At 46.7% G+C, this 12,514-nt stretch overlaps 1 protein-coding gene across 17 annotated transcripts in view; it reads left to right on the forward strand.

The window, feature by feature from the left end:
* pleca (plectin a) overlaps positions 1–12,514 on the forward strand; it is a 42,742-nt gene that overhangs the window by 6,246 nt on the left and 23,982 nt on the right. For 2 of the 17 annotated variants that reach the window (XM_037263669.1, XM_037263671.1), the window contains exon 1: positions 5,884–5,992. The exons of 9 other annotated variants lie outside the window; for them this stretch is intronic. In XM_037263669.1, coding sequence (XP_037119564.1) covers positions 5,953–5,992 — 40 coding nt within the window. In that variant the 5' untranslated portion in view covers positions 5,884–5,952. Of the gene's footprint in view, positions 1–1,656; positions 1,767–5,883; positions 5,993–7,906; positions 8,154–11,069; positions 11,267–12,514 lie in introns of those variants that run through there. 6 more of the 17 variants (XM_037263665.1, XM_037263667.1, XM_037263662.1 and 3 more) reach the window with 4 other exon arrangements.

Genomic DNA, 12,514 nt, shown 5'->3' on the forward strand with positions numbered 1-12,514 from the left:
TGAAAAATATTAGAGAGATGACCCGTAAAAACATACTTGCATAAAGGTATTGGGACACATTTGAGTTGTGTGCAAAGTTAACCTGGCCTGGAACCGGAGTAGGAAGTGTGGCTTGAAATGGATCTGAGATGAGAGGCTCGTTGGGCATGAGATTTAGTTTCGGTCTCCTCCAATCCCCGAGTCTGAGATTTAGCAACAGCTGTTAATTATGCAACCCCCCCCCCCTCGTCCCTAAAAACAGACTTACGAGTGGAAGCTGCAGAAAGGTCAAGTCATCGGGCGCCAAAGTCCACTTTTGGCCGATTTCTTATCGTGATACAAACAAATGATAGTTTTGCTCTCATGGTGGCCGTGTTTGTCGTCACACTTTGATCAATTTTGAACCTTCTCAATTTTATTTTGAAAGGTTTTTAAGTAGGGGTGGGCAAAGTATAGTCTGCGGGCCACTGGTGGCCCATTTCATTCTTCAATCCGGCCCAGCAAATATTTATTATTTAGTATTTGTTCAAAATAATTAAATGCAATATTTATTAGAAAATAAATGTGACTAACTTTGCATCATGAGCCACATGCTGCTTCACCAAGACTGTATGATGTCAACGGCAACACGACTGCTGCCTGCTCATCCCCACAACAATGGCGCTAACGCCGCGCAGGCTCAGGCACGCCACAGCGAGCTCGACTCACGCGCGGAATGTCAGCCGTCCGTCCGCGCTCGCCCTCGGCCGCCGTTTTGCGTCCAACTCCGCTTAAAAGAAAAGCCACCACGGGTGGACTGTGCTTTGTCAGCTTTTGCGACACAGACACTCATTTCAATCAAGTCATCCACGTTTAATGAGCGCTAACCTCCACCAAGGCAACTTCTGTGATGTTAACAGCTTTTTGCTAGTTATCCTAAACAAGAAAATGAAAACTGTTTAAGTCCCTGCAAAATAATATTTTTTTTGTGTATTTGATACAGAGATGCCACTGTCATAATTATGTAAAAAATGAAAAGCGGCTGTGAGGCAACACAAAACAGTTGATGAAATTTTACACTGTAGCGGCCAAGGGGAGGCAACATGTCGGCAATCATGTGACTGTCACTGCTATTTGATGATTAATCCCATTATTTGTCACAGGAAAAAAAAAAAGCTTTCCTAGCTTTGCTGATTCGTCACTCAGTCGAACGTTGACAGACTCATAATATTAGCAGTGCCTGTCAGAATTTCTGATTAACCCACTCCAATTAATCGGCTAGTTATTTAAAAAAAAAAAGACAAATTGCCTTATTTTGGAGTTCCTTTACGACAATAAAAATATAAATTACACGCAGGCATCTCGTGATATTCCTCAGACTCAAAGTCACATCCTAAGCAGAGCTGCACTGTTGTTGGGTGCACAGATGACCTGCTTTTTATTTTCCTGCATACAGCTTTCAGGGCAAATAACTGCTGAGTCACTTCCTGGGGGAGGCGGGGGGTATTATTAATCGTAGCAATGGGTCACATAGTGAAGGAGGAGGAAGAGGAGGATGCACCATCAGGGTGGGGCCGGAGGAGGTGTGCTTGTTTTTTTTCACACTTCCCCTATGAAAGGGATTGTGTGCGAGGCAGGAGGGCACAAAAAACCCAAAGCTCAGTGAGTAAGCCAGTGAGAGAGAGCAAGAGAGTGAGAGAGAGAAGGCAGGCCGGTTGTTTGCCATTTTTGAGACGATTCCATCCTCAGATTGGCTGGCGACATGGATCCAGCCAGATCCATACAGCACGAAATCAGCTCTCTTAAAGGTACTTGGCATCATCCGCTTATTTTTTGCAGTAATAAGTTGAGGATCATTTTGTAGCTTTTGTTGCCATTTGTGGGGGCCGCAAGGGGGCAGGGAGTGGGCTGCTGCATGCATGCGGCAAAGCCGAGTGGCAATGCAGCATCGCCGTGGCAACGAGGTCGGCGACAGCGCAAGGTGGTCTCCGCTCGGCGTTTTGAATCGCGTGGTGTTGACTTGAAGGGGCGTGACGGTCTCCGCCATGCGTGAGATCATGACGAGCAAGCGTCCAATCAGAAGTCGGCGTTCACCACGTCTTGGAGTATTGGAGAAACATCCATCAGCAGATGATGAATACCACAAAGTGCTCTTCAGCTCCATCTGATGGACCTACTGGGTCACATCCCCATTTAGCCCCGATGCAAGTTCTTTATCCCAGCTCGTTTTGGATAAGAATTTGACCGGTGCAGACGTACCTAATGTTGTGTCCATTGAGCATTCATGAAAAAGTTAGCAGTTTGGTGATAACAGCAGTCAGGAGTTGTTTTTGCTATTTGGTGTTTTGAGGAGGGATGTGAAAGAGTCCGACCCGCTCGGCAAGGCCAAGGCAGGGGGGTCGCGTTTGGAATCCAGAGACAAAACCTCCCTCGCTTCATTGGGCCTCCACTGAAAGAATCGCTCAAGTTCATTTGCGAGCGCCAGCTGGAGTTTAATTCAAAGTTCTGAATGGATCTTGGCCGAGAGCATTCCAATCAGCTTTGGCTCTGTTCTTGACCCAAATATTCACAGCTCATTTGGGGATTTGTCAATATGCTCTTCACCAAAGCAGAGCATGGCAATCTGATGACTCAGCATTAAAAAAAAATTCTTAACTAGGCTCCACAAGGTCAGTGCTTGACACGGCTCATGTTTGTAGTGTACACAGACTTGTGGTGAAAGTGCTAATAAGCCTAGTTGGGGGGGGGGGGGGGGGGGGGGGGACTGGGCCTTGACGCAATCAATATGCACTCGTTAGCCATGTTAGCAACTCCATCAAGTCGAATTGTATGGTCAGAGAGTGAAATGCTGTTTTAATGTTAAATATTAATCATTTAAATGTCCAGTTTGGCGGGGAAACCTTTCATCATTGTCTGAATGCTCCACAAACATTTGTCCAGCCCGCGGCGGCCGTCGGCCAATTCCGCTGATATGCACATTCGCGCCTCTCGCATGCCACTTTGCAGCTCTCGCGTGCCTCTATTGCTAATTTGAGTTACAGGCGTTAATGGCCGCCATTCCTCACCTGCTTCTGTCCATGAGCGGGAATGTCACAACCATTAAATGTGCATGGCGTACCTAATGAATTGTCCACTTAGTGTCAATTTTGTTTAGTTTGTAAAAATACCTGCATATATTAAGAATGAATGGAACCCACGTGTTTTGAAGTCAGTCATTTTCCTTGAGTGGCCACTGGGTGGCGCTTTTGGTTGGACCCTTTCATGAAGCTGCTTTGTAAGAGGTTTCTTCATAGTTTTGTGAAGTTCTTGATGAAATCTACAATGCTGCTTTTCCTACTCAAGGGGGCGCAAATGCTTGGAGATGACTTGGGGTGATGATTTCTGTGACACTAGCCAACAGGAAGTGTGTGTCGTCTGTTTTTATTTTTCCTTGGAGTGTTGCCAGTAGCAGCAATATTAGCGCCTCTGTCTCAATAGCGTTGAGTCATATTTAGGTGGAGGGTCACGTTGCCATAGTTACCAACATTTTGAGATGAATCATGGCAACGAGCGGTTTATCACACACTCCCATAAACTCGAGTGCAGTCACCTTTACACCAAATTCTTGAGGCAGTCTGAGGGCACTTTCCCACCGGCGGCCATTTTGGGTCATTTGTGCTCAATTGTTTAAATTTGGCATGACGACATTCAAACTGGTTGTTTGCTATTGTTGAAATAGTGATACTGAAGCAATTAGTCTTTAACACATATAACCAGTCAGATTATTATATGGTGCATCTTATTTCACACTGAAGAGACTAAGTGCACGTGGAGTGCCGCAGGGCTCTTGTTCGAATCCACTGTAATTGATACTTTACAAGCTAACTCGAAATGTAGTTGCTCGCACAAACCAATCACTGTTCTCTTGTATGTTGGGTGAAAGGTGAGCCATGTTGGAACGTTCCAAACAATTTACTCCCAGATGTTTCCACACCAGCCGCTAAACTGCAGGGTTGCGTTTCAACGGCTTGGAAGACAACCAGGCGTCTTAAATCACTCGCCATAAAACTCCGTCAGGAATTCGGGTTGCTCTGAGAGGCTTTGTGAGGTATGACAGGTTGACCAAATTTGTTAGGCCCGTCTATCATGAGTATATATCTTCAAAAAAAAAAGTAGATCAACCACGCCCAAGACACAGGAAGGATGCCATTCTTTTTTTCTTTTCTTTTTTGTGGTGGTGCTAGTAGAAAGAAAGCAGCACGCAGTGATGGCGTGGCACTGTGGCGTCTGAAAATTAAAGGATGGCGCACTTCCACCAGCGTGTTTAAGTCAAATTACGGCGGAGGAGAAGTAGAAAAATTTGTAAATATCTTCCAAACCTCGTGTGTATATTTTTGGCTCCGCCAACAACCGCGGTACCTCCTCGAAGCCGCGCTTTTTTTCCTTCAGCCTTGCCAGGACAACGGCGCAATTGACAAGCTTCGTTTATCCTCGTTTAACTTTTTGTAGCTTGCAGAGCTCGCTGGTGAAAACAAATTTAAAACGTAAACTATGTTGAATTGGCTATACTAAGATGTTAGACGATATGATTGAATGCACACTCAAGAAGCCGTCTGAGCCTTTTGGCCGCACTGCCCGTCCCGCATAGCTTCCAGATGTTTCCAACCACCCGCTACTGTCCGCTCAAACCCGAACCTCCCCCGGGGTGAGCTGCATTTGACATGTTATGATTTTCACATGTCGCTCACAGTCCGCTAACCTGCTTACGGGTTTATAAACTAATTTGTGTCATCTCAGCCATCTTGATTCATATAGGCGAGCTGATAATGCGATTTGTGAAATGCGCAATAATGCAGCCAAATGAGAAGCAGGCGGAAAGCGAGCACGCTCATCATGTTCAATTAAGATTAATATCCACGGGGAGAAATTGTTTGGTTGATGGGATGCTCCATTCTAATAATTCCTATTCGCTGACTTATTTAAGGTGTATTATGGTTGGTGTGGTGGCAGGCTGGCTCATGTTTTCCGTGAAGACGCTGGTGTAACATGTGGCAAGCGGCGGCCCCCCTCCGCGCGGTTCTCGGGCCGGACTGCCTGCTTTGCCCTCTGCTGCCTTTTTTTTTTTTTTTTTTGGTGTGTCTTCTCCGTTGCCGTGCAATGCGTTCAGACGTGACAAGGGAGCCTTAAGATGGAGCCCGCGCGTAACCGAGACTTCATGGAGCTTTTGATTCAAAACGGTCAAGGTAGGCGGGCGCCGACAGTTCATCCTTTTTACCAAAAGGTGTCAGCATGCTTTCTCGTGGCCGCTGCGGCCCGCTCTATTTATCTTGGCTGCACTGTCTCTTCTATTATAATCGTTTAATTTCTTATTGTTCGTTAGTTTAGGTCTGAAAAATGCAAAAATTCATTTTCTATTTTGAATATCTGTTACTTTTAGAATGGTCACATGCAGATGTTATTTTATTAGCCCTTCTATGGCAGTTTGCATTCTTGTTAGCATTAAGCTAATTGGACTCGGTGGTGTAGTTTGCACAATTCTTTTTGCGTTATATCGAGTTTGACAGTTTGCAATTTGAGCATCTAGCGCTCATGTGTTGCTTGCGCCCAGACGGAAGCTGTGGAAAGAAAATGAGGCGCAGCATTTATTTATTTATTTTTTAACAACCTCCACAGAGGCCTCTTTGTCAGGCTACTTTTCCGCCCTTTGTCCATTTTTTTCTTCTTTTTTTCCTCCTTTGCGACACATGGAAGCCATCCAGGGTAAAGCAGCAGCACGCATGAGATGCTCTTTCCACTCGGCTCACAGCGCCCGTCTGCTTTTCACTTCCCCGGCTGACGAGCCTCCACTTTTTTTTTTTCATTCCGTTATTTTTTTCCCCTAGCTCCCCCCCTCCCCACACTCCCTCACTGCCTTCCTCCCTCCCTCCGCCTCCGCCTCCCATTGGGTTCTGATTAGAAGACACAATGTGGAGAGGTCAGGTCTGAGGAAAAGTGGCGAGCACGCAAGAAGGCAGGATGGACTTGTGCTGCTGTGTTTGCCCCGGATCTCCACGTGGTACGTTTTTATTTACTGTTTTGACGTTTTCGGTCCACTTTAAAGTTCTTTTACGTTGTTGTTTATGGTGTTAACGGGAACCCATTAGGCGTGAAGTGTTTATGGAGCGAACGGGCACTTGAGGATGCTGAGCGTCTGTGCGTCGTCGCACGTGTGGGAGCGGTCGCCGACTCCGCCCTTTTGGAGCGGACAAGGGTGGGGGGGGGGCGGAATTCCACACATCTGTTCCGCTCACATGGCTGGCCAGAACTTCGTGCGTCAATTCTGCTTTGCCTTGTTGTCACGCAATTTTTTGTGGTTTCATGTCACCGGTTGACAAGTGGAGTTTAATACCAACAAGTCACTTGATTAGGTACACCCACATGCAAATGGCACTCTATGTAAATGTGGACCGGCTTGTAGTTGAAAACATCCGAGAAGTGTTTCTAATTCAATCTGTGAACTTTTGTCAAAACAAAACACGTTTTTTGGGGGGGTTGGGGGACTTTTTCCCCCTACTTTTTTAAAGTTTTGGCATGAAATCTCTATTTTGAAATGATCCCCCTCAAGTCTAAAATAAAGAACACCTAAAAAATATTTTGAATGAATTCTTAAAACTTCAATTTGCATATTTCAGTTAGCACAACTTCATTGAAATTGACTTGCGGCTCTTTGACGTGACTTAAGTCCGATTTGCATCTCTGGCAGTGCACTGCCGCCATTGGTCGCTTTTACGTGTCAGTCATGACGGGGCAGCACTACTTCAGTAAATATTTGCATTGTGTGTATAGAATTTTGCATCATCATCATCGTGCCTCCGCCATGTTTTCATCTTCCCTGGATCGATCCGAGCAGCGCCAACGCCCCTATTTTTTGCCTGCAGTGGATTGCTTGTGACACTGCAGACAAAACGTCTCTTTGATGCTGACTTGCTGCCAAATCGGCGCTTTTGATGCTACCAGGAAATCGGCCCCACTGTTCCCGCTTGACATGTGGTGCGAAGGAGGCTAAAAATATTGCTTCGGCTCTTATCACTTAACAAGCTGTGAAGAATTTGAAGAGAGTTTTCTGCCCATAAGTTTGCAATTAGCCTTCACGGGAGTTGCATAATGAGTCTCGCTGAGCGTTAAGCGGGGCGGGAGTGGGAAAAAATGGCTCAGGCTTGATTGTAAACATTACAGAAAAGGGAGGAAAAGGTCGCATGATCCTGCAATGGGAAAGGCAGTGCGGGAAACTGAGCTCAGGCCTCGACTGTGTATGTATGCGGGCATGTCAGACTGCAGCGAGCGAGTTGGGCAAGCACGGGATTTTTGCTTGGGAGTCCCGCCTGGTAACTGACTTGATGGATTTGTGAATATTATTGGAGGAGTCTTGTTTATTCTGGAAAATTAAGAAGTTGTTCCCATGCAGCTCAGGGCCATGGTGGAGTGCAGGGTGAAAGAGGGAACGAGAGGAGGTCTCACTCCTGCTCAGAGTTTGGACTCCTCGTGGCTCCTTTTCCTCAAGTCTTATTTATTTGTTTTTAATTTGGAGGTTATTTCCATGCAGATTTGCGTGGACTGGCAGGAGTGGAGCAGGTGGAGAGAGAGAGGGAGGGAGGAAGGCACTCCCCTGCTCTGACTTGTCTCTTATTTTAAAACAGGTGGAGCATTCTTGTTTGTTTATAAATGTTGAGGAGCTGTGCAGAGGCAGGAGTGGAGTTCTGGGCAAAGTAGTGCAGGAAGTGAGTGGCCGCTCCGACTTGTCTCCTTCGTGAGTGTCTGTTTGCTATCATTTAGCTGCGGCAGGAGTGAGTGCAGGGGGAGGGTTAGGGGTGAGAGAGGGAGGGAGGGGGAGTGAGTGAGAGCGACGGAGGGAGGGAGGGTGGCGTGCTCCTGCCGCGACTTCTCTCTCTTTGTAAAAACTACCGGAGGAGTTGGCTGCAGCTCGCAAACGTCCCGGATGGCACCACACCCCTAACGCCCCCCGCCACTACCCCTCCCACTCTGTCCCTCCCCTCCTCACCTGTCACCCCCACCCACGCGCCCTCCCACGTGTGGGCAAATCGGCCGCGATCGCCACACTCTTACGCGAGGCCCGATGCCGGCGAGCCCCCCAGGAAATTTGTTCCCCTCGCTGGTGGCGACAGGCCACCTGGTCACCTTGCTGCTGGTGTGGCGCTGGAGAATTCGCAGGAAGCGAGGTAAGCGGCGCTGTGCCACTTTCAAGGGCAACTCAAGTGGGGAGGGGGGCGACCTTGCCGCTTTCAAGTCCAAGGACGGAAACTTTTTCCCTGCATGCTGGCTGGTCTCGGTCTTCGCCGCCGTCCTCGCTGCGCTCTTATCCCGTCTGCCGTCACCACCCCCCCTTCGGCCCCCCTCCCCGCTCCTCCCTCAGCTCAGTTTCCTGAGGATTGACAGTGCTGGAGTTAACCCCGTGATTGCCAGCGAGAAGGCGCCGGCTGCTTTTAGTTTTGGTTTTGGACGCGTGTCAGTTTTTCTTCCTCCGGGCTCAGACTGCTGAGTTTCTTTGGGTGCGTTGTCAAGGCAACAGGCGCCTACTTCGAAGCAAGTTAGGTTCCGGAAGGCCGCTCGTATCTTCATTTGTTGAAGTTGACTGCAAAATGAAACATAGCATGTTTAAAAAAACAAAAAGTTGAACTTCATTCAGCTTTTTCCACCCGCCTGAAAATTACGACTTCATCATAGTTTGCGCAACAAAATTCTAACCTTGTGTTGTTGGTTACCCTACGCTATGCTATACGCTAAGTCATTCTCAAAGTGCGGTCGGGGTCCCATTCGTGGTCCGCTGGCTTCCTCTAGATGGATGGATGGATGTCAATTTAATCTTCTTACTCCAATTTAAAGTTTTAAGTAGTGACATACGTGCCTTATTGTTGCAAACATTATAGTGCTTATGAAAACAATCGCTGTCATTCGCGGAAAACTTCTAAAAATAGACATCAAACTTACCCTGACATACGACCTGCTCAACTCGTTTGAAAATTGTTTTCCATGCTATCAGTTGAACGTTGGTGGTGAGGAAGCTGGGACGCGCCTAACTCAGACTCGCCTGAGGCTAAGTCTAGAAGCCAGGCTGCTTGTCGGACAAACCTGTTTGAAATGCCGCTGTCAAAGCACGGCGGCCATCTTGGTGCGATTGTTTCCCGACCAACCAGGCCGTGTGCTTTTCCTTTAGCGGGCCCCAGTGGTGCAGTTGGGGTCATAAAAAGAAAGGAAAAGGACGGGACACACCTTAGCCGCGATAAAAGCTGACTTTTGACGTGCATACTTCGACAATAACAAGATCGACCTCGTAATTGCCTCCACCTAAGAGGTTTTTAACCGTGGACAGTAAATAGTTTCTTAGCAAGATGATAATTTGCAGAATGTGGACTTGCTAACAACCTTTGACTGCAAAATGACGTGCAAATTTGAAAGGCCAGTGTCAATACTGCGTATGTTTGCACTGGAGACGGGATCGCGTTACAGACGACACCATGTTGATGTCACGTCTGAATTTGATAGCTTCAAAAGCGCACAAGAACGTGACACCGCTCTGTGATAATTATTAATCAGGATCATATTGTTTGATACTTATCATCCCAGCGGCTAAATTCAATCTCAGTAATTAAAGTTGAAGCCCCAAGGTGCCTTTGGGTCATTCGGAAGGTGCACGGCGGCGTTTAAAAAAAGCTCGGCAAGTTCCAAGCCAGGAGGCGAACTTGACACCAGTCGGCCGTCGTATCCCGGAGACAGTCATAACAAAAGATTCTCCTGCAAAATTCTCAACAGTAACCTTCAGGATTTTTACAGTTTTCATATCGTCCTGCCGCAAAGTACGTAGTCCATTAAAGGCCGCTTCCATTTAGTGGCCAGCCGCGCCCAAAACTGCAATGCAGTTTATATTCAACACTGCAGTGAGTCATTCACTCACTCTCTAATAACAGACTTCACGATGGGAGAGGAGCCCACTTTTACTGCACACAGACACGAAGACTCCTATAGAACAATGTTTCCTTCAGACCCACAAAAAAACTCCAGAGAAGCAAAGCCCATTTTGTTGGGAAGATGACATTTTTTTGGGATGACTTGCCCCAAAAATCCTCAGCCCCTGAAGCCAAATTCACTTCATAACATGAAACTTGGTAGACGTGTCTGTCATGAGCAAACCCACAAAAAAGTCTGATCAAGCCATGCTTGAAAAACCACAGGAAATCTACCATGGTTTGAAATGCAGTTTTTGCTGACTTGCAAAAAAATCGTGACTAACTCAAATTCAGTCCCTGAAGCCCGTTTCAGTTCACTACATAAAATTTGGTAGACACGTCTACCATGACAAGACCCACAAAAAAATCTCAAGACTCTATGCCCGAAAAGCTACAGGAAGTCCGCCATTTTGGTTTGAAGCTGCCTCTTATAGGCTCATTTTGTCCATTGGGTTCTTCGCCATAAGGCCCCAATGAATCCGGTTTTCCTTCCGAAACTTACTGTATCATAAACACCCAGCGAGATACTTTGCGGTGGTCTACGACCACACAATTTGAAACATGCCCGCTTGGAGAGAATTACTGCAGACAAACGACTCCTTTCAAGAGTCCTCCTACGTCTTGTGAGATTCTCCTCCACACGCCGTGAAGGACATGAATGGTTGAGCACTACTGCTCACAAGACAACAATAGCTTAGCTTCCGCGTGCATGTGCGTGTGCGTGGGTTATTTATGACGCGCAGCTGTTGCAAACATGTACTGTAAGTGTTGCGCAATCGGTGGCTGGTGGTAAATGCACTCTCATCTCTGTTTGTTGAAAAGTGTCCGTTCTAAAAGACTTTTATCACACACTTAATTTACGACTATGGGAAATGTGTCTCCCGTGTGCTTTTGTGCGTGTGTGTGTGTTGCGTGTGTGGGTTTAATTGGCGCACTGGGGTGGATTATGCAAGTGGTGGGCGGTGCAGAAGTCACACATGGCTCCGGAAAATAAAAAGAGCGAGGGGGGGAAAAAGCCCTCGGGCGCGTGCGCGGGGCTGTGCGTAAATGACATCTTTTTACGCACGGCCACTGAACGCACCAGCAGGAGTGGGTTGGACTTGGGTGCAATCCGAGACGACACTACGCTCGGTTCTCCTCCTCCATGGAGCTCGTGTAGACACAAAAAGTTCGAGGGGAGGAAAAAAAATATCCACGCAACATGGAGGCTCGCGTGGAAGACGGCGGGGAGGCGCGGGGCTCCTACACTTATCGCATGATGAATTATATCCACGAGATGAGATGCGAGGACGTGGACGCGCACTTTTATAGCCGCATGTGTTGCGCAGGTATGTTTGCGCGCGCGCGCTCACGGACTTCCCCGCAGGCGGATTTTATTAAGGAGGAGGAGGATAAGGAGGAGAATTGACGCACGCATGCGCACTGTGCGTTGATTTGTTGTGCGTCTGATCAGTGGACTCGATTAGTCATGTCTTGTTACAATTAACAGAGGGATAATTTGGTACGGAAATAGAAATTAAAACAGTAAATTCTAATCAAAGATGGCTTTATGTGACCCTTTACACATTTTATGCTAATTCAAAAAATGTCTATTTTTTTTAGCATTAGGTTTTTGAGATCATTTCATTTTTAGTTTGAAGTTTGTATATAAAAGCTTGCGAAATGCAGATTTGACGATGCCTTGTCATTTATGGCTATTTATAGTTAGAAAAAAAATTCCACTTATTTTGAAATATTGCTAGACATATCACTTTATCCATTTATTATTAATATTATGATATTCCTATTTTAAATTTCCCTTTTTAGCCTGGTCTGATTGTTTTCTACTGTGATGTCATTATGTTTAGATAGAAACACGTGTACAACAAATATTTTTTTTGAATCAGTAAACTGTTGCAACTGCTAAGTGGCGAACATCCGTGTCAACAGAATCATGTTTTCACTGTGTTGCCATGATTACCACCAAACCTCAACGCCCCTGCCCTTCCCCTTTTTTTCCCTAAACTAACCTCAAGTGTTATTGCAGTCTATTGCCACTAGAGGGCGACAAAAACAACACATAAAAAAAAAAGGGTTGTTGACTGAATGAGTTAATTTTTCACCTTCGATGAGTAATGTTTACAAGAGTGCACATTCCACACTGTTGAACAGTAACAGAACTTCTGGTGCAGTAGTTGTAGATCAGCTTGGCGCCGACCCATAATGCCGCGGGGGCCAGATGGTACCTGGCGCTGCTTTGCATTCTTGTTTCTGTGATGGACACGCATGCTTTCACTTGCACTTGTTTTTTCTGACACGGTTGGAGTGATATTGGCAAATGGTGGGGCCCCCCGAAGAAGGGGGCGGGAGGGGGGTCAAGGGGGGGCTGGCGGCCGCGCCCTCGTCTAGAATGCACAAGCGTGGCAGTCTGCAACACCAAAAACATCCATGACAGCCTCAAAGACGCATTCTAGTAATTTGATGTGAATTTGTAGACAGTTGAACAAAAGTCCTTCATGGATATTAGTCGGCGTTTTCCTGTGTTGCAATTAGGGGGTCTTTGAAGTGAGTCTTTGAGGGTGGACTTTAAGGGGGAT

The sequence above is a fragment of the Syngnathus acus genome, chromosome 11 (assembly GCF_901709675.1).
Source record: "Syngnathus acus chromosome 11, fSynAcu1.2, whole genome shotgun sequence".
In the NCBI taxonomy this organism is placed as follows: Eukaryota; Metazoa; Chordata; class Actinopteri; order Syngnathiformes; family Syngnathidae; genus Syngnathus; species Syngnathus acus.